At 43.8% G+C, this 22322-nt stretch overlaps 1 protein-coding gene across 3 annotated transcripts in view; it reads right to left on the minus strand.

Moving 5' to 3' along the window:
* Positions 1-1491: 1491 nt before the first annotated feature.
* The window catches only part of BCAS1 (brain enriched myelin associated protein 1), a 32027-nt gene continuing 11196 nt past the window's right edge, over positions 1492-22322 (minus strand). Inside the window, exons 6-14 of one of the 3 annotated variants that reach the window (XM_085078944.1) lie at positions 20142-20300; positions 19632-19676; positions 17495-17626; positions 14792-14827; positions 14347-14547; positions 11905-12072; positions 9164-9229; positions 5614-5874; positions 1492-2529 (exon numbers count right to left, since the gene is read on the minus strand). In XM_085078944.1, coding sequence (XP_084935070.1) covers positions 2455-2529; positions 5614-5874; positions 9164-9229; positions 11905-12072; positions 14347-14547; positions 14792-14827; positions 17495-17626; positions 19632-19676; positions 20142-20300 — 1143 coding nt within the window. In that variant the 3' untranslated portion in view covers positions 1492-2454. The remainder of the gene's footprint in view (positions 2530-5613; positions 5875-9163; positions 9230-11904; positions 12073-14346; positions 14548-14791; positions 14828-17494; positions 17627-19631; positions 19677-20141; positions 20301-22322) is intronic. The other 2 variants (XM_085078946.1, XM_085078945.1) reach the window with 2 other exon arrangements.

Below are 22322 nucleotides of genomic sequence, written 5' to 3' on the forward strand. Positions count from 1 at the left end.
AAAAAAAAGTGAAAACTCTGCAACTCAATCCTCACTTCCCTTCTGTTTTCCAAACAACTCCAATGAAGAAATCACAAACCTCCCTGAAAGTGGTGAACAAAGACGAGTCTGCAGAGTTCTAATTGTGGTTGAAATGTGATTGTGTTCAGGGTTTGTCACCACTCCCCGTGAGGATGATAAAGGACCTTTCTGCTGCTCTGGGCACAGGTGGGTGTTGAGTTCTGCATCACCTGCTCACTCTGGGGTGTGACAGAGAAAGAATTTGGACTTTGTCCCTTTCTGGTTGAAAGTCAAATCTCTGCTGCTTCCTGGGCAGGAGGCTGCTTCCCTCTGCCCTTCAGCAGGTGACAAATTTAAATAGGAAATGCTGAAGTCAAAGCAAAGGGTGGTGATAAGAGGTTTATTCTTCTTGGAGGCTTTGGGTGATTTGTTTTGAGAAGATGACACTTCTTTAAGGAATTGGTGTGCATCTTCAGCCTCCGTGGAGGCTGAGCAGGATTTCCTGTTGTTGTGTTCTCAGAACTGCTGAGCTGCTCGAGCTGCCAGTAAAGCCCAGGGTGTGTTATCCAGAAGAGGTGGAGCCTGCAGCAAATCCAGATTCTTCACTGATATTCTCACAGAGTGTGGCTGTACAGAACTCAGAGCTATTCCATCTCCAGCTCACTCCCCACGGCCACAACCCTTTTGAGTTTATCTCCTGTCACACCATCCTTTCTGGCTAGCAAACCATGGGTTTTGCTGCATGAGTGGCTTCAAAGCCAAATAAAAATGTACAACTATATATGATAATATAATTGAGCACCCAGAGCAGATTTTTGTTTGAAAATGACTTAGATACTCTTACTGAGGTAATTTCAGCTGCATGAAGTCAGCAGATCCCCCAGCTCTGCTCTGCTAACACTCCTCAAACACCATGGGGTTTGTCTCCCTCTGCTTTACATACACTGATTTCATTAAAGCTCATCTCATTGAGATGAAGCCTGAATTTCTTTCTTTCTTTATTTATTTTGTGGATCAGGCTGGGAACCTGAGAGCAATCAGCACTGACATCACTTTATATGGCATGATTGGAACTGAAGAACCTTTGCTCTGTGCTCTCTGTGCACAGAACCAGCAGCAAGTTTGGGCTGAGCTCCCCACATCTGCAGCAAAAATACCTCTGAACTACTACTGCAGCAGATACTCTGATCAGAATAATTTCGAATACTTTCCACATGCTGAGCACTCCCAGCTCCTGACAACTGGAGTATGAGTTATTCCATTTCACCTCTGTCCTCTCTGGTGAGTTAGAAACACAATTCTGCAGGATTTAGAGCTCTCCCTTGGTTTCCAGTTATAATCTTCATTGAAATAAAGAGAGAATAACAACTATTCCCCCCAAATCAGGGTTTGTTTGTGCTTATTTGTGCCTTAGTGTCACATCAATCATCAGACCACAGGGATGGAAATAGTAAACAACAAACTTGGTTTGAAAATTGAAACACCAGCTGATTTTTTTTTCCGAAGGATGAGTATTAGTTTATTTAAAGATAAGGATGTCAAAATATACAGTATTGTATCATTAAGATCAGCGTGGATTAAAATGTCAGGCCCACGGTTCCCTGTACAGGCTAGGATTGAACGAACAGAAATCTTAATTCTCTGTAAAATTCATTAACTACAGTTATTACAGCAGTCTTGTGAAGCAGAGAGCTGCCTTGGCCAGCTTTGATTTTGGTTTTTAATTAGGATTAATTACAAACATGGCTATAAACAAATATCAGGATGAACAACTAAGTTTCCTATGATCTAAGAACCATTAATTCCAGGCTGGAGGTGCAGCCCGGCGTTAGGGGCCGTGGTGCCCTCTTGTGTTCCTATTAGAACTTAAATAGCTTTAATTTGTTATCCCACCTCACCCGGCCAAGAGAGGAGCTCTCAATCACGTCAAGCCTTTGCATTTTAGCGTTTTAATTTCCATTAATAACCAAGAGGAAGCAGGACCTTATCACCACCGGTTCTATTAGACTGAAGGGCTCAGCTCGAATTTCAGCTCTATTGAAAAACCCACCCAAAGTGACTCGGCTGTGGTTTTTTAAATGGAAATATAACATTTTTCCAAGGGGGATTTGTGTTTTTCCTGGCTGCTCTCAAGCTCTCTGAAGTGGAGGATTTGCTGCTCGTGCCTCGCCGCATTCCTCTGTCACATGCTTTGTTTTTCTGCCATTTATTTCATCCCCTGCCACCCTCCCACCTGACTTACTGTCCCCTCTGCAGACCTCAAATCACCCACCCCACCTTTTTCTGCACACATTGCTTGGAGACTTCCTGAGCTGCTTCCTGAGCCGCACAGAACAAACCCTGCCGTGATAAACCTTGAGCCTCAGGCACTTGATGGCAGCCACGAGAAGGAAAAGGAGTCATTCCCCCTGCCAGGAGCTCCCCAGAGCTGCTGAGCCTCCCTCCAGGTGGGCACTACTTGGATTTGCCAGCGGGGAGGATGGACACGGGATCTGTCTGCACCTCTGCGTCTGACATCCTCTTGGAGCCCTGCACAGCAAGAGAGACACTTTGTCAGCATTTCCAAACATTCCACCATGGTCAAGTCTGGAATTATATCACAGCTTTGCTACCAGATACTTCCCACTGACTTAATCTCCCTGCTTTTCTCAATTTGCCCTTTATTCAATATGCACAGATCTATGAGCACCATCTGTAGCACGAGAACCACACCAAGTTCCTGCTTGTGCCTCTGCCTAAATGCTGGGCTTATTTTAATATCATTTTCTCAATTGGCATGGAAACAATTGTTTTCAGGAGCTGGGCTCACATACCAGAGCCAGGCTGCTGTGTGCCTGTGGTATTGTAGTTTTGGCATCACTTTCTCTAAAATTTCCCTGCCCTGAATGCTTCAGTGCAACCCTGCTAGGAGTCCTTCAAGCATGATTAATGGTGTATTATAGGCAGCCCTGCTCTGCTCTAGGTTAAAGGAACATTAAATACTTTTATGCATGACAGGTATTCAACAATGTTGGAGTGATAAAGCTTTTTTTACACTGCACATATAATTCTGGGTTTGGAACCAGCCCAAGACACTAATCCAGCTTAGATGAAGGAAATGTATAGCTCTAGCTATACCAACTACATTTTTCACTAGCTGATAAAAACTTGGCTCTGCTTTAAGGTGCTTGACCTAATTTTGCTGGCTTTGAAGCTGCCAAAACTGCAGCAAAACAGACCCACAAACCTGTTTGAGGTCACTGCTAGCACAGGGTGGGGTGTCAGTGCTGCTTGTAGCCTGATGCCCAAATTATTACCAGCCAAACAGAAAATCCAGCATGACAGAGCTAAAGGTGACTCCGTGTGCTTTCCCTAGGGTAGGAACTGGGGAGGACCATGAATTGTCCTTTTCTGGAAACCTGAGTCACACTTCAGCACAACTCTGTGTCAGACATGGAGAGCGAAAAGTCTCAACTTCCTCATCCCCTTCAGGGAAGTAACATCAGTGGGGTTTTTATACTGATTAGGCTCCACCTCCCTGATCTTTTAATTTTTCACCTTGGGGAATCAAAGTATGAAAAAGAGCAGCCAGAAATCACAATGAGCTGAAAAATCCTATCTTAAACTGACTGTAACCTTGCACAGCTCAGCTGGCTGCAGTGGCTTTGTTGCTGCTGCCACTGCTGTCGAGTTTGGAAGATGCTCTGGAGCAGAATAAAAGGGTTTGGCCATTCACATGGAGCAGCAAACCCATCATTTATCCATCAAACAATACCAACTGAGCCACTCATCCCAAATGTATCCAGAAACCCTAAAAACCTACACACCAGGTGAACATTTCTCACATCACAGCAGTAAATGATAGCTGTTTCTATCTGAGCGTGATGAAGTCACCTGCAGACTGATGGAGGGAACAAGAGGATTTGCCTTTCTCCCTTTAACTGGTGGGAGCAGGAGCCAGCAGGGGAGGATCCTTTGGGATAATCCCCATTTTGGCTCATTTAGCACTCCTTTACAGAGGTGTCACCTTATTTGCTCACTGCAGTCTCCTGCTGCACCCATTTTCAGGGTGGGTGCTGTCTGAAGCAGGAAGCTCTCAGGGAGACTGGCTGATGATTCTCGTTGGACTGGAATTTCCAAGCCTGGTGTGGAAGAAAGAACTTTGTTCTGCCTTTTTCACTGCCAAATCCCAGCACTGCCCTGACATTCAGGAGCTCAGGTACCACCAGCTCTCAGGTTTGGAAGTTGCTATTTTGGGCAGAGCATTTTAGAGTGCACACACAGCAGTGTCATGGCACTGGAATATATTTTTTCCCCCAGATTTTGGTCAGGAAAAGCCTGGGTCAGTGCAGCAGATACCCTGATCAGAATAATTTCAAATACTTTCCACATGCTGAGCACTCCCAGCTCCTGACAACTGGAGTATGAGTTATTCCAGCTCAGGAAACAATGTTATTAATCTTTTTTTTTTCCCCTCTTTCTGCTCCTTTCTAATCTAATCTTTCAAAGACTCCCTAAATACATTTGATAAAGCTTATAAATTAATCTCTTTTACCATAGGAACAACCACTGGACCTCATCTGTGCTCAAACCATGCAGTCAGGCAGTGATGCTGTTTGCTTGCAGAAGTGACTGCAGTTGTAGCCAAAATTCCAGCATTTGTAGCCAAAACTGCAGCTTTTTTAGCCAAACTGGGAGCAGAGGTTTTAGCCACAAAAATCTGAATTTTTCTGCTGAGGTGTTCCCAGACAATCGAGCTGCTATCTTGAAATGGCAATGGTTGGTGTGTGTGATCTGATCCTTTCAGATTAATGATTATACCTTCCTGGGGCTCAGGCTGATCACCTAGGAGATGAGGAGATTATTGTTTTTAGCATTGCAGAATTAGTCTCTCAGCTCTTGCTAATCTTGGGGATATTCAAAGAGAAGTAATAATTTTCCAGGAGAGTTTTCCTTACACAAACCTCACTGTTAGGTGGTTTGCTGCCATTTTAAAAGGACAACTCTCCCTGCCTGAATCAGTACCTTGAGGACTCAATTTCCCTGCTGTGGCTAGCACAGACCTTTCTCATGGGAACTTTTTCTCTTTTCTTCCTGTGTTTTATAAACAAAGATAAAGTTTGGATGTTATTAAAAACAGTGTCTCAGATGTGGACAGTTCAGGCCTGGCCAATCAGGCCTAGGGGGAGGCTTCGAACTGACCAGTCCAGGTGACCTCTGAAAAATCTATATAAGTTGGAATCAAATAATAAAAGCTCTTTTTTATGCCACGCTGAGAATCCGGGTCTTCTTTCTCTGCTAGCAGCTCAACAGCGACACCCTGCCTTTCCCAAAATCTTCTTTGGCCTACATCCTGATGGCAAAACTGCTGCCTCAGAGCACAAACCACCTGAGGCCTCCATTTCCCTGCCTTTCCCAAAATCTCCTTCTTTAGCCTACATACTGATGGTGAAGCTGCTGTCTTGGAACACAAACCCCCTGAGACCTCCATTTCCCTGCCTTTCCCAAAATCTCCTCCTTGGCCTACATGCTGATGGTGAAGCTGCTGCCTTGGAACACAAACCCCCCACAGATCAGAGCCTGCAGGCTGTGAGCTCAAATCAGCTAGGAAAAAAAGAAGATAAATCAACCTACAAGGCCCTTAAAAAACCCTCCAAGGGATTGCCTCTTCTCTGCCCTCTTGTAGGAGGTTTCCTTGGCGGTGTCCCCGCCGTTGTGGATGGAGTCAGCGTCCTGCTGCTCCCGAGGATCCGACTGCTCGCGGCTCTCCTGCTTCCCAGCCTTCTGCTTGCCCAGCTCCAGCGTGGCTTTCTTCTCCTTGGAGCTCTCCTTGCTCCTGTGGCCCCCAGGGTCACTGTCAGATGGGGCAAGAGGTTTCTCTACGGCGTTCAGGGTCTGCAGGGGGTTAAATGAGGGTTGTTTTTAGTGGGGAATTGAAAGGGAATTTTGGGGAGTTGAAAGGGTTTGGAAGGAGATCTCTAAATGGATTGAGGAAAATAAAATGAAGGAGTGAAAGGCACCTGGCAGGAGGAATCCTGCAGGTTATTTGGTGAGGGTGGGATGGATCCCTGCAGGGTTGGCTCAGGGAAGGGATCTCAGGGAGCTGAGGGAATTTCAGGAGCAAAGAGTGCAAAATCCAACCCTCCCTGCATGGACAGCTCAGCTGGGTGGCTGCTGGAGCTGCTTGGGGAGGCAGAGAACATCTCAGAGAGTCACAAGCATAGCTGCCCATGAAACACCCCCAGGGTCTGCAGCCCAGGCAGGGAAAACACCCCAAAAGTGCAAGGGAAATATAGCAGAGGGGGGTGAAAAAACCCCAAAAGACGCCATAAAGCAAAGGATTAAAGCAAATTTCCTATGGAACTGCAATACTCCATCCCAAAAATTGACAACACAGGGTTTGGCTATGGAAGGCCACAGCATCATGGAAAGTTTCATGTACAAGTGCAAAAGAAGAGAGGAAATCTTCCAAAAACACACAATCACAAACTACCAATAAAGCAAAGGAGATTCTGGAACTTGGAGAAGTTCAAGATCCATTTGAGGTTTACAGGAAAAGAAATCCTATCTGGCAAACAAAGGATCAGACAATAAAATTGTCACTGTTTGGAAAGTAGTAAATGAGGATGGTCTTTTACCATGAAATCTGTTTGCAAATGGGATTTTCTTTTTTCTAATGCAAAAAAAACCCCATATGGCTTTATTTATTAACATCATTAAAAGAGCACAAATTTGCCATGTTGAAAAGCTGGAAATCTCACATCTGCCCTCAGGCCATGGCCCAAGCTTCATGCTTGTATTTGTCCAGCTTTGGGAATTTTACCATCAGTCTTGAACTATTTGGTGTTCCTCTGAAGGCCTGGGGTTGTGTGCTTACACCACAGGTTTAGCTTTCATTCAAAACAAAAACAGTTTTAGATATTGTGATTTCAGAGCAAACCCTGAAAGCAGAAACTCTAGAGAAACAAAATGCAAATGGAGCTCTTGTATTTAGATGAAAGTTCAAGCCTGTCTAGTTTTGGGGAAACAAGAATGAGAGGGCACAGCCATAGCAGTGCTCACCTTTTATACTCAATTCACCTTCCCTCCCTGTCCAGTCTTTAAAAACTCCATGTTTAAATTACAGAAACATTGAATACATCCAGTCTTGGCCAGGAGGCTCAAATCCTCCACAGAGCGTGAGCTGGTTTGAATTATTTCTTTTTCCAAAGACAGATAGATGTGGGTAAATATTTCCTCCCATCTGGATTTATCTGCTCTTAGACTTAAAACCTCCAGTCAGAAGCTTTGTGCAGGAGAACATGAAGCCATGGAGATTGAAGGGATAATAGGGTGTCAATAATGAAAATAAATTATTAAATTATTAAAATAATTAAGTAAAACTACTAAGATATTAAAATGAAATTTAAAAGGAAATTAAATTATTAAAATAATTAATAAAATTAGTTAAATTAAAGCAAATTTAGTGGGGTCAGAGGGGTGGTCTGGGGCTGCAGGACAATTTCTGAGAGCAGGTGGAGCCTTTGATGGCAGTCAGACAAAACACTTTAAAAAAAAATATTCATAAGACATCTTCCAGGGGAAAAAAAAAAATCCAAAGCCTATCAGAGAATCTCTTTGAGGTGTTTCATATTAACCTTGAAAGGCAGGAAATTGGCATATTTGCTATCGATGGGAGCAGCTTGGGAAATGGGGAGTGAGGCCAGTGAATAATGAAAGCTGTTAATGCTCCTTTTCCAAGGGGGGAGCAGATTGATTTGCCTCCCTCAACAGCAGCAGAGCCACGGAAATAAAATAAAATAAAATAAAATAAAATAAAATAAAATAAAATAAAATAAAAAGATGGACAGCATTTTCCTCATTATTTTAAAGCAGATCTTAATGCAAGGCTGATTTATAAGCCCGGAATTTGTGCAGATTTTGGAGAAAGCATTTGAAATGCATTTCTGGAGGGTAGAGAACAGCAGAGATGGGAAGGGGAGAAGAATCACAGCATTCCAGAGACACTGCAGCATGATCTATGGAAATCCTTTCAAAGAAATCCCAAAAAAAGCAAGAAGTCAGCAGCAGATCCCGTTTTCCTTAAGCTTTTCTGTGTTATAAAACTCTTTTAGTTTACACCAGGGCAAGGGAGAGAAGGAGGAAGAACGAGAAGCTGATTTACAAAAGTGGAAGGAAACTGGCTGCTCATTCAAATAACAAAATAGATCCAGGAGTGTAACTTTTAGTGTCTTATCCAGATCCCTTCACAAAACTCCTGTATGAAATAAGGATTCAGTGGCACAAAACATGACCTTCTGTATTTGGGATGCTCTTAGAGATATAATTCACAAAAATTAACTTTAGTGTCATCAGGCGTCATGAAAATAGGAAGAGGGAGAAATGATTTTACTGTTATTTAAAACAGGAAATTCTGAAATGTCAGTTTTGAGTACAACTTCAGTTTTTCTCTTAAAGGAAACCTTCTATAGCCAGACTATTTTTTTATTTCTCGTTACTGAGAGATAAATTCTTCTGGATATCTCGACTTGCAGCAGATGAGGGTTTGGCTCTCAAGTTAACAGAATTTGTATTTCTAATGAAAATGGGATTTTTTGGGAAGCATTTTCAAAGCCATGAAGAACACAAAGTAAATGCCACACCCAAAGGTTGGGTTCAGCTTTGATGAACACAGAATGAAAGAAACAAAACCAGCATAAGAAACAAATATTTTGATGGCTTTTGTTAAATTGCAGCGAACAGTTTTCATTCTCACTTTCATTTCTCTTTTGTTGATTTTCCACCCTAAATGATTCTTTCCTCAGCAGACAAGTAAATCAACAAAGTAAAAATAATTCTGTGTGTGTTTAGTTCCACTGCCTGAGCCAAGACACTTGCAGAAAGTCAAATAGCTGTGAGAGAGAGGAAGAAAACTGAACATAAAATCATGAATTATTTAGAGAAGAGGAACACACCCGGAAAAAACATTTTTGTTTTAAAATACGATGTTGACTCTTTAAATCTTGCTCAATAGTATGAATAGATAAAAGAAATAGATAGGCAATGGGTAAATCTATGAAGCTCAGTGAGTGCAGCACATTTCTCTCAGTGATTTTTCCACGTCAGAGGTAAAGCTGTGTGAAGAGCTGACAAGATCCCATCACCAGAGGATGAAAATCCAGGCCAGAATCAAAACTGCACTTACATGGTGCTGGGGGCTGAGGCCATTCCTGTCCTCTGGGCTGGCTGTGCCTCCATCCCCCTTCACTGACTACAACAACAAAGGGAGTGTTGGAGATGCTCATTCCATGGAAAATCCCACAGGAATCACAGCTGAGCTCTCTGAGCACTGAAACAACTCCGGTTTGGAAGTATCCCATCTCCAGGCTCCTTCTTTTCTGTGGGATTGTCTCTTGCTAGGCAGGTTTCCCCTTGAGGTCTGAGCAGGGATCATCTCAGCCCCAAACAGGACACTGCTGTCAGCCCTGCTGCTGGAATTTTCTAGGAAAGAGCTTTTCCCTGCTTTTCACGCCCAAATCTGTCCTACAAAACCTGGTGGGACTTCCTCTCTATTTACCCATCCTACTGAGTGCATGTGCTGGGAATAATTAAAGCCCACTCATCTTTATAGGGATGATTTTATATTTTGTCATCAGCATCCATTTAATCCTGATTTTTGCTTTCCAGTTTATTCCTGCAGTCCTTACACATCTAAATAATAATCCTCCCTGGTTCCCACTCTTCCCAGCCTGGACAACCTGAGCAGAGCCTGAGGCTGCAGCACTGGAAGGTCACTCAGAGCAAACCTTGAACCCTGAAATAGCTTTTTAAGGTAAAATCTACTGTTTCCATCTAGATATAAAAGTGAGAAAACTCTGTTTGACGAAATAAATATCACAAGCTTTGTGACAATTAGGTTAAGCTTAAGTTACAATCAGTGCTACAAAAGAGACAACAGCAATGTGCACTTGTAATTAAAAATGTGTTGGAGTGCTCAGTGTGCTCTCCTGGGTGCCATACAAGCCACAGAGCTTAGCAGCAAAGCGTCAAATAAACTCCAGGATTTCAAAGTGCCCGAATTTAAATGTCATTTTGCATTGCAGAAGTTCAATGAAAACAATGAAAGGATGTGACTTTTGTGCTAAAGATAGAGCAGGCGGAATTGTGGTTTTTCTGCCTCTCAAACACTTGTGACTTGAAGCACAACACCATCAGCCTGATCCCACAAATGGTGTTACTGCAAGGACTACTCCAGACCCTGCTTTCCCTATAAAACCGCAGAAAATCAATATGTGGCAGCAGCAGGAGAGAAAACTGAACCACTCGGTGACACTTCATGGCTTTTGTGGGGAAATGCTGTCCCTGGAAGGTGCTGCTGCTGAGCCTGGGCTGTCTGTGCTCTACCTGTGCAGGAGGCTGCAGAACTGGGGGAGGAAGCACAGTGTGGTCTGGGCTGGGGAGAAACTCAGTCCAGAGTGCATGAAGATGTGCTGTGATAAGATCTGCTTGGTGCTTCTATGTCAGCAAGTCCTGAAATGCCTTCAGAAATAGAGGTTTCTGCTCTAACAGCCATCAGCGCAACCTTTTCCCCCTATAAATGCCCCAAACCCAGAAAAACACAGCCCTGCTTCAGCCAACCTCTCTAATCCACCTCTTGGTTTTGTTATTATTTTTTGGAACCAAAAATAGCAGAGTAAAGGCCTTGAGGTCTAGACAAAGCTCCCTCTTGCTGTCAGTGAGACGAGGACAAAACAATCCCAAGGATTTCTCTCCAGAGCACTGCTGACCTCTTATCCTTGCCTTTGCTCACTGGGGATTGCTGCTGGCCAAGGCTTCCCAAGGAGTTTTCTGCAGCAATCAGGGTGGATGAGGATGTTTTGAAATGGAAGAGTGTGGGGATAGCCAATACCTCTGCTACGTTTTCACGAATAGCTGTGACAACGTGAAATAATTATTCTTGATTCTAAATCCTGCTTATTCCTAAAAGTTGGTTGATGTGGGGGAGCAGGCAGCACAGACACTGCAGATGATTTGGGGATAATCTCCCTCTGGGAAGCAGGATTAGATTCTGCTTTCTGCCTTTCCTTTTTCCCATCTCATGGAGCTTTGCCTCAAAGACTGCAGCCTTTCCTTTCACTTGCCAGTTTATCCAACTGACATAAACTGCCCAAACCAGCTGTGCCACTGAAAATACAACTCCCTGGAGCCAGTGCAGGGCGGGACAGAGCACTGGGAGCTTCGGGGGATGGGTTTGGACATAGATTTGGAGATGGAGATGGGTTTGGAGGTTGGTTCAGAGGTTGGCTCCTCCAGGAACATCTCACCAGGGATGCTGTTTGTGCAGAGAAGCATCCTCGGTGTCACAACCCGCGGAGCTCCCTGGGCCACTCGGCGGGGCAAAGGGCCAGCGGAGCGCTCGGGCCGTTCCGGGAGGAGCCGCGAGAGGGAGATGCAGGACGGGGAATGCGCGGGGGAGGAGGGAAGCCATCCCAGCCGCGCATCCCTGCGCGCCGCGCATCCCCGAACATCCCCGCGCATCCTGAACATCCCCGAGCATCCCTGAGCATCCCTGAGCATCCTCGACCACCCCCAGCATCCCTGAGCATCCCTGAGCATCCTTGAGCATCCCCGAGCATCCCCAGCATCCCTGAGCATCCCCGAGAATCTCTGAGCATCCTTGAGCATCCCCAGCATCCCCGAGCATTCCTGAGCAACCCCGAACATCCCTGAGCATCTCCCAGCATCCCTGAGCATCCTCGACCATCCCCAGCATCCCCGAGCATCCCTGAGCACCCCCGAGTATCCTCAACCATCCCCAGAATCCCTGAATATCCTCGACCATCCCCAGCATCCCTGAACCCTCCCAGACAAAGGCAAAGGTTTTCCCAGCCTCGCCCCCCAGCCATCGCTCCGCTCGGATCCCCCGAAGGGAAAAACTGCTCTTACCAGCTTAAAAAACTTCCTCAGGTTGGCCTTGGGGGTTTTGCTCTCTGCCCCTCGCGGTTTCACCTCGCTGGGCTCTGCGCTCTTGCTCTCATCCCTGTCGGGAGCCACAGCCTCGGGAGTCACCTCTGCCTTCTCATTGCCCACTGCCTCTGCTTCCTCCGACGAGTTCTGGTTGGCAAAGAAAGTGGGAAAAAAATCCGACTCAGTCTGTGAGGATTTGGTTGTTTTTTGGTTTTTTTTCTTTTTATTTTTTTAATTTGTATAATCAAACAGGGCAAATAAAAGCACCCTGAGCTTCACTGATCTCTTCATGTTGCTTCAGGAATTTAATTAATGGTGATAGAAAACAAGGAAATGAGAGTTAAAATCCCACCACAGTTTATATAAATTAAAGAAAGACCCTTTCTTGAGTTGTTGGTTCCCAAACACAAGGCTTCAGCTTTGATTAGGATTTTGAAATAAAATTTAAATGAGATTAACACGGAGCAATATATGTCCTGAGGAGATGACACTAAAATAAAACCAGTAAATATGAGAAAGATCATAGCCAGGAATTTTAACACAAAAGCAGAATTAAGATTAATTAAAACACACTCTGGACACTAATAATTGCTAAAACCTTGGACCTTCTTTTGAGGAAGAAACAACATTTTGGGGTGGGCTAGCAGGGAGAAGAATGATGAGGGAATCAATATTCCTTATCCCCTGCTGCCTGAGATGACTACAGCACATCCCACTTCCCCCTGGAATTGCAGATTTAATTTATATTTAGTAACAGATTCGAGATAATCAATCTATAATAATTTTCCTCTGGATCTCTGCCTATCCACGCATCCATATCATCAATTCCCCATCTATTTGCTGGAAGGAGATGATTCTGTGCAGGAGTGGAAGCAGTGACTTCACCTAGTAATTAACCAGCTTGCTATTTGCACTATCAGTAAAAAAAAAAAACAAAAACAAAAACTTAATTTTTCTGCAGTTGTGTGGCAACAGTTGCTTAAAATTTAATTTTTTAAAGAAAGCACATCTGCTTTTAAAGGCAGCTCCCAGAGCAGTGTAAATAATGCTGCCTTGATCACCTTCCACCCTTGATCTGCCTTGATCAGATCAATGTGCAGCATCATGTTTCTCTGCCCTGATCAGCTCTCTACGAGGCCTTGAAAGCAGATTTCCAACACAAATATTGGAAATTGCTCACTGGAATTTCCTATTAATATTCCTCATTAAGAAAAGAAAAGAAAAATGCTGGCTTGGCAAATATTTGAGTAACAGTCCTGCAAATTCTCCCGCAGACTGATCAGGAAATGGGGCAAATACAAAGTGGCTCCCAGCTGAGAAGCTGAATAAGGAATTTTTCATTTTCCCTTTCCATATTTATTCATCTGCATTAACTGCAACGTGTTGACAGCACTTCATTAGCTGCACTTTGAAGTGAAAGCTCATCAGATGATGGATATTGAAGAGATTGCCTGGAAAGGGGAGCTGGATCTGAATCCTGGATCTCTGAGTGTTGTGGTTGCTGTTTGTTAGCTCAAAAGAACAATTACTCCCGACTGAATTATCCACCTGAGCTTGGATTGGCTGTCCTAGCAAAAGGACAGAGCATCAGTGTGCCAGAAAGGGATAAAAGCACTGCAGAAAAAACCCACAGCAGCTTCAAACCAAGCTGAGTTGGAGGCCAACCTGTTATCTTTTTGGTTTTTGCACGTCTCTCCTAATTTTATTTAGTTTCAAGCTGACTGGGTCACCAGGGTCTTTCACCGAAGGAAATAAAATATTATTCTCTGTCAGGAAAACTCACTGAAGCAACATCAGCCTTTCACAGGTAAAGGATTCAATGCTCAAACAGGCAGATTTTTTTTTTTTTAATTCTTAGGACCAACTTCAGTTCTCTACTGTAGAAATTCCCTCCAGAAAAGTTGCCAAAACATTTGCTCTCAGCATGATCCCAGACCCAAGAAGTTGTAGCTAAGCAGAAAGGAGCTCATTTGACAAAGTTCAGATTTCACAGACTATTGCAATTCAGTGCATTTGTGTGAAGCTTTAAGCAGCCCTTCACATTTTTGGCAGCAACAAAATCTGCTTGCAGTGGTGGAAAATTCCCTACAAAACTTTCAGCCCCCTGACATAGAGAGCTGAAGGTGATGTAGATGTAGAAGAAATGAAACCCAGCATTATCAACTAACAGGAGCAAAAGCCAATTTTGGGACAAGGTTTATACCCTGAGGTGTTTGAGATCCCAGAACTGTGGAAAAAATGCTGTGATATTTAACAAAACTGTTGAAATTGGAGAGAATAACATTCCTGAACCCATAAAACCAAAAAAGCACTGCAGATCTCCCTCATGCTCTCCCATTTATCAGGTGGGAGTTGTTCCCCTCAGGGTTTGGCTGCTTTGCCAAGTTTTTGGGGTTGCCCTGCTCCACCCAGCTGCTGTACCTTTTTCCAGAAGAGCTTGCTCAGGGGCAGAGGGGTGGCTGAGCCCTTGTCCTTGGTGGCCTCCCGGGGGGTTTCTGGGGTCACTCCCTGCAGAGGGGCAGCAGCCTCTGGGATTTTGGGGTTCTGCTTGGCTGGAGGCTCCTGGGCGGGAGGGATGCTCCTGTCTGCTTTCACACAGGGAGCAGGAGGCTGCTCGGGGCTCTGGGGGGACAAGGACAGAAATATTGTGGAGAACAAAGTACAGCACTGTCAGACATCCCTTGGTGCAGGTGAGCATCACCTCTGACCCCTTGTGAGCTTCATCCAGCTGCAGGGACACCTTGAACAAAACACAGCAAACTCACCCCCAGAACACAGATAAAGAGATTAAAACACTCAGACTGAACATGACAGCAAGAATTCCCCTTTTCCTGCATTATGCTCTAGTTCAAACCCTCCTACTCACTTTGGTGTTGGGTGTCTGTTGGGTTTCTTTAGCAGCCTGGAGGGAAACAAAACACAAAGATGAGTCTGTGTGAGGCAACGTCAGCCTCGCTGTTGCACAGCTCAGGAATTGTCTGTGTCACCAATTATTTGATTTTTAGTGGATGTGTGTGCAAGCCTTGGCTCCTGCAGCCATGGAAACTGATCCCTGGCAGAGGGAATGGCAGATCCCATCCTGGTACCTGCAGCAGCCATTCTTGGTGCTTGGAGCCCTCAACTTATTCTTTAAAAATATGTATATATATATTTTTTTCCATATATTCCCATGCAGCTCAGGTAAAGCATTCTGTAGAAAGTTAAGGTATTACCAGGTTTTTCTGTGCTGGGTCTGATTTGTCACTCAGCTCTGCAGAGAGAAGCTCTGCAGGTGCTGGAGGTTGTTTCCACCCCTCCTCTCCTATTTTTGGGCATTTTCTCTTTGGTACAAACATTGTTTTCAGTGCTGGAGCTCCTGATTTCAGCCAAATACACAAATCCAGGAGGGAAGCAGTTCAATTCCTCCTCAGCCAGGGATATACAGAGATTTTTGCCCCTCACACCCAGCAGGGCTCACACTGAACCAGAATTACCTGAGATATATTAAAAAAAAATCTACAAAACTGTACAAAAAAATGTACAAAACCAAAGCCCAGGCCAGGTTTCAGCAGTTTTTTTGGCAGGTGAGTTATCCTGCAGGAGCCAAGGCCTTGGCTTTGGTCAGCTCTGACCAACAAGGGACAAGCAGGAGTGACACCAAGGGTGACACTGCCATGGGCTGAGTGCAGCTTTAGTGCCCAAAGTGAGGATTAACCCTTCCTGCCAAGGGAAATCCTCTCAATCAGTACAGTTATATGCAAAATTAGCATGTGATGAAGGGCAAACACACATGGATGGGAGGAACAGCACGAGGGGCTGGGAAGTTAGTCTGTTTGTAAGGCAGAAAAGCAATGTTTCTGTTAGCCCAACAGCCAATCTGAGCTGTGCTGAGGTACAGAAGTGTATTTGGGAAGACTTGCAGAGAAAACCCTTTTTCAACACTTCACTGTCTCCTCTGAAACACAAATATACACATTAAAATGAGTATTTACAATAAAGGAATTGGTTACTTATTTATCCAATTCATACATGATGGAAAGCATTTAAATTTGAAGATATAAACTATATTTTTAATGGGTTTTTTTTAATTAGAAGTGGTAAGTGCAGGGCCTGCCTGTCACATCCCTGCTCTGATTTGAATTGCCACTTTTAATCAGCCTTACAAGCCAATTATTGGCACCAATGACAACCATTTCCCTAATTCCTAATAATTCATAAATTATCTCAGTTATTGCTTCTGGATTTGGAAAGAAAACTGCGAAAATAAACAAGAAGAAGAAGTAGAAACAAGAAAAAGCTATTTCAAATTAAAAAAAAAACAAAAACCAACAAAACAGGAACAAGCTATTTTAAATATTTATAGAATTTTATAAGAAAGACTTTATTGGTGTGAAAATGTAATGCCATTCCATTACTTCAAGGTTACTGTTGTCATTCCAGACTAAAATTCTTTAAACTTCCATCAAATATTCCAGTGAAAGCCAATCATCTCCCACAACAATTTATTGCAAGATTTTTGCAGTTGAGTCTTAAAAATTGCTGCTCAGGTTTGGTTTTTGCCAGGAAACTCTAACTCATTATGAACAAGTAATTCATATTTTAATTGCATTAAGTAACAAAACTATTCCCTATCAACCCAGAATGGAAAAATGGGATCTCAAATTTAAGCTCTTGGTGAGAACTGCAAACTTGAATCCATTTGGAATATTATTATTCCTCCAGCAATGTACAGATGCCATTTTATTTTCTCAAAAAAATGAGACAGTGGAAAGAACATTTTTGGTTTTAAAATGCATTAAAGAATGACTTGTGCCCTTGACTATAAAGCCCCCTACTCACCAGAAATTCCACGTGGGTGGCTGGAGGGAGCATTAAATATTAATTCTCTTCCTCCCCCACTGAAAGGGTCTCTGCTGCTGCATTCTCTGGGCTAAAAAGCTGCAATTCTCTGCTTCCCTGCATGGATTACCTCCAGAGAGTGCAGAAATCCCCAAATACAGAGCTTGGGTCTGAAAGCTTGCAACGATTTTTGGGTTTTAATAGAAAAGCATTTTAAGCACTCTAAAATACCCAGAAAACCTGATTTTTTCCCCTCCACTAAGACTACAATCAATTAATTTTCTTGTGTTGATTGAGAAATCCCCATTTCTGGAGGAAATTCCGTGTTTTAACCTGCTCTGTGCCACACCAGACACCCCAAAGTGCCACTTTCAGCCAAGGGATGATGCACTTTAACCCCCAAAATTCTGGAGGTGCAGCTGCACTGAGCTCAACCCTCTCTGACAGTCTCAGGCTCTGCTCACCTCCACAAAATCCCCTGTTTTTCAGCACTTTGGATTTGATTTGGGTTTTTAGCAGCCAGGGGGGTTTAGTCTGTGTTAGTAACAGGGCAGGGATTGTCCCAGGAGTTGCTCCAGAACCCTGAGCTCCCAGCTGCTCCAAGGAGAGGATGTTCTCATCCCAGCAATGCTCTCCCAGGGATGTGCAGTGCGGCACATCTGGCCAGATGTGCAAGCACAACTCCTCTCCCTGCCAGGAGCCATCTGATCTCTCAGGGTTCTTCCAGCTCCTCCCAGAGCTCCTTACCCACCTTGTGCCTAAAGAGTTTGCTGAAGGTGCTGTGGCCCAGCTTGGGGCTCTCTGCCTTCTTTTTCTTGGCCCCTTTGGAGGGAGATTCTGGCGCTGCCTTCGGGCCAGCCTGTGCCCCATGGCCCCTGGAGCCCTTGGGACAACAGCAGCAGCAGCAGTGAGAGCTCATGGCACAGCAAGTGCCTCAGCAAACACATTTTTCCATCACTCACACACGTGGGAATGAAGCAAACATTCCCTCTTAGCCTTGGAGAAAATGTGGGGTTTTTTCTCCTCTGAGTCATTACTCAGCAGTGGAATAAAAACTAAAGTAATCCACCTGATTCCAAATTAAAACACAACTTTCCCTCTAAAATCTCCACAAAGTTGAAACCAAAATCCCACAAACTTCTGTATTTTCAATTCATGAATCAGCATTTATAATTTTAAAAGAGGAAAATGTATAAATCTTTGGGAAATAAAAGCCAAGGCAATCCACCTGATTCCAAATTAAATCACAACTCTCCCTCTAAAATCTCCATGAAATTGAAACCTAAATCTCACAAACTTCTGTATTTTCAGTTCATGAATAAGCATTTATGATTTTAAAAGAGGCAAATATATAAATCTTTGGGAAAAATATATAAATCTTTGAGAAATAAAAGCCAAGGCAATCCACCTTGCTCCAAATCAAACCACAACTCTCCCACTAAAATCTCCACTAAAACAAAACCTAAATTCCACAAACTTCTGTATTTTCAAGTCATGAATAAGCATTTATGATTTTAAAAGAGGCGAATATATAAATTTTTGGGAAAACCTGCAGTCTTTTTGTTGCAGTATAATAGGGACTTGGAAATGTTTTCCATAACACATTCTTTAGGAAAAGGGCAGTGTGAATATTCATGATACACACTGCCTAAAAGATTTCAAGTTTGCATTAATGCCCATGAAATTCATTAATTGTTCAGAGTCTCAGGATTTAAAGCAGTAAGATGCCTTTGATTACCCAGCAAAAAGGAGAATGTAGGATTATTCCTTACTGCTTGTCATAGCAAAATTCTCACAATTCCCAAATGCTGAGTTACATTTAACATCCAAGTTGGCTTTTTGAGGAAAAAAAAAAAATCACCATTATTTCTTATCAGCCGAAAATTCTGCAGCTTTTCTACCTGGAAGCTGATAAATTGAACACATTAAACACATTTCCCCTTCAACAGAGTGCAAATGCCTTATCAGGAAGATTGTGCAGATAAAGGAATTCCTGGGAAAACACAACTCCCACTTAATCTCCGTGCAAGGAGTTTGCAGATCCTGCAAGTCACCTGGATTTGTTTGCCCTGCCAGGTGTGACAGCAAACCCAACCCACCCCGAAGAGCTGTGTCCAAATTCCAGCCCAGCAGCAGGCGCCTGGCCCAGGTGACACAGCAGGGATGGAAATGGGGTTGTTTCCATAAAAACCGGATTGTTTCTATAAAAAGTGGATTTTTGCGGAAAAATCCGTAAAAAAAAAAATCAATCCGGATTGTTCACCAGCTCTGGGAAGAGCTGCAAGGCTCACCGAGCCAAGGCAATTTAATAACTGCATTTTCTGCATAGCTTGGAAGACCTTCACCCTATTTGATGATTTTTGGGGTTGTTTCAGTTATTGAGCTAAAATCCCCTATGTTCTCACCAAGCTTTCTGCAAAGATTGACCACAGAATAGAAAAAAATTGAAGAGAAAATATGTTATTACTTTTGCTAATATCTGCATGGAAAAAACACTTCAATTTTTAAGGTTTTATTTTTGGTTTCTTAATTAAGTTTTTTCACAGCACAAGGAAAATTGTTCTATGAGCAAAATAGATTTTTTTTTTTTTTTTGTGGACTCCAAAAGTTTTCACTGCAGGGATCTGAAGTTTTGGATCAAGGACAAGTCAGAGCAATAACCAAAAGTGTCACCCATCCTCACCAAGCTTGCAGAAAACAGATTTAAATTGTAACAGATGCTACAAAGAATTGCACTGTTCAGTTTCATCTTCCTTTCAAATTTATCCAGAGGAAAAACATTTTAAATTACTTCAAATGATGACATCAACAGGGGAAAAAACCACAACGAAGAGAAAATCCCTGTGTGAAAAACATCTAATAAGCAGTGACAACAAGGAATTGCCTACCTTGTCCTCAGAATCACTTTTGGCTTCAGCTTTGCTTGGGGAGACCTTAAAAGAATTGGAGGAAAAATAGTCACTCAACCCAGCCTTTGAAAAGATAGGTTTGAAATCAGCAGGTTTTTCTTGCATGAAATTACAAATATTGCTTCCCCTGAGTGGGAAAATTTATAATGCAAATATTTCCTGAGAACAGCTTAATGGCTAAAATGAAAATGCCTGGATGAAATGTTTACTATTCAAGCCTATCATCAATTAATAAAAATGAAATTTTAGAGTTGGTATGAAATGAATATCATGCAGAAAGCCTTTGGGACAGTGAAACTCCAGGTGTAGCAGGAGCTGTAGAAGTTTCCAGAGCAGGTGACACTCGGTCATTTCACTGTCCCCATCCTCACACCTCTGACCTCAGCCCTCCCAGTGCCCATGGAGAGAACATTTCCCATTTATTCAGGGTGTCCCCAGGGGAGTTAGCAGCAGTTTACACAAAAGGATGGAAGGAAAGGCACCACTCACCAGGGTTTTGAGGAAGCTCATGACTGAGCTCTGTCCTGCAGCTGCCTGGGCTCTGTCCTGCTCTGCCTCTGCCTCTGCCCTGCCAGGAGCTGCCACAGCCACACCCTGGACACCTGCAGAGTCCTGCCCAAGGTCCTTCTGCTTGCACTCATCTATCTCCTAAAAAACAGGGAGGCAGAGATTCCTCAGTCCCAGCTTGCCTGATTTCCAGTGGAATGCAGAAGTGACTTTTGTGCCTCGCTCGGAGTCACAACTCCAATTCCAACCATTCTTCTCCAGCCCACGGGTTCAGAACAATCCGGCATTTGTGCATCTCCTTCCCCTCTTTGCCCAGAGATTCAGCACTTGCTGCAGCTTGGGGGAACATTGTTCTCAGCTGCAACAAACACCAGGCCAGTCCCAAACACCACTGCTCTCTTTTCAAGGCTGAGCCAGTGAAAAACGGCAGCAAACGCTGAGATGTTGGCCTTTGACAGCTCAGGGTCTGAATTTACCACACAAAGATGGTCTCTGAGAATGTATTCTGCCATGCCAGGGATAATTTTTATCTCTCAAACACAAATATTAAAAGGGGGAAAAAGGCAACAACCCGAAGGAATTCCCCTTAGCCAGGTGGAGCTGCCTCCTCTCTTCATGGAATTATGTTTCCCAACATTCCCAACATTTTCCAGCATTCAAGCACTCACAAGTACATAATATTATGGTACTTGCTTTCTGTTTAGACGCCTGAACAAGGGTCTGGGTTTAATGAAACAGCTCTTCAACCAGTTCTGTAGAGTTTGGCACCTTTCACACTGAATTTACCTGCCAGTCTGGCCACCTCTGCCTTGAGCCTGCCCAGGTAAACTCAACACAAGCACGGTGCAGGAGAGAGTGACATCCAAGAGTGTCCAAGTGACATCAAAGGGTTTCTCCTTCCCAGCCCATTATAGTCCAACACTTTTTTTAGTGGGAAAAGTTATAATAAAAGTGTTCCCAAGAACCTTTGCCTGTGCTGGGTGTTTAAAAACATCAGAACACATACATGACAAATTTTCTGGGTCACCAGTGGAAGGAATTGGGCTTTAAACACTTTTAAACTTCAGAGGGAGGAGGAAAGCTGGAGTGGGCAGTGTCCACAGAATATAGGGATTTCAAGTATACATTGAAATACCACAACAGCTTCTGTGCCATTCTCCACCCACCGAGTTGCCCGGGCTGGCCAGGGAGCACAGGGCTCACAGCACAGCCCTGAGCAGCTGCCAGCCCCAGAATGACCCCAGAACAATCTGTCCCTGCAGGACACGTGTGGCCATGCCAGCCCAGGGGACAAGCCCAGAGCTCTGCTCCTGTGGGAATGCTGCCTCTGCTCCGGGAGTTCGAGGGACACAGGGGCATGAGGAGGAGGAGGAGGCAGAAGATGTGTACTGGGACAAAACCAGCTGCACAGCCCAAATATTCGGTGTTATCAAACTCTTTGGTGCTGGATGCTATCAAGAAAAATTAACAGATTTAAGGGGGTTTTACTATTATTATTATCATTATCATTATTACTGCTATTATTAGGTTGCATTCCAGGAGGAAGGATCTTTGCCCCACAGCTGTTTTCAGCACCTCTGGCTGTTCCAGGACATCTCCCTGACAAAACCACTGCAGAAGGGAAAACCACTGCAGATCCTGAGCTTGGGGCCATCCCAAAATCCCTGAATTCCAACTTCCCAGCTCTAACATCCCCTCTAACGACTCATCCCTGCACGAGGATCCCTCGCTGGGATTCCCAAGCCAAGGCTGCCCTTTGCTGCAGAGATTCACCCAAATCTGGGCTCGGATAGGTCTGTGATCCCTCCTGTGCTCCCATGGGAATGCTGCAGCACAGAAACCAGGCAGAGATAATGCACAGATCACGTTCTCAGAGCCACCAAATCACCACAAAAGCCTCTGTGGCAGCTCAAAGCCCTGGGGGTAAATAGTGAAAGAAACCCCAGAAATACAGAAAGGCAGTATTAGAAGTTAATGGATACTATGTAAATGTCCAATTCATGCCTTTGAGAAGCTAAATTTGGGGGTAATAAACACCTTAAATATACTGTAGTTTCAGTTCAGTCATCAGGAAAAAAAAAAAAAAAATAAAACCCAAACATATCAAAAGAATGTATTCCTGCCAGCACTTTTGTTTGCATGAATCATGGCTCAGTGAAACAT

Source organism: Lichenostomus cassidix, chromosome 20 (genome assembly GCF_008360975.1).
Source record: "Lichenostomus cassidix isolate B80296 chromosome 20, HeHo_3.0, whole genome shotgun sequence".
Classification (NCBI taxonomy): Eukaryota; Metazoa; Chordata; class Aves; order Passeriformes; family Meliphagidae; genus Lichenostomus; species Lichenostomus cassidix.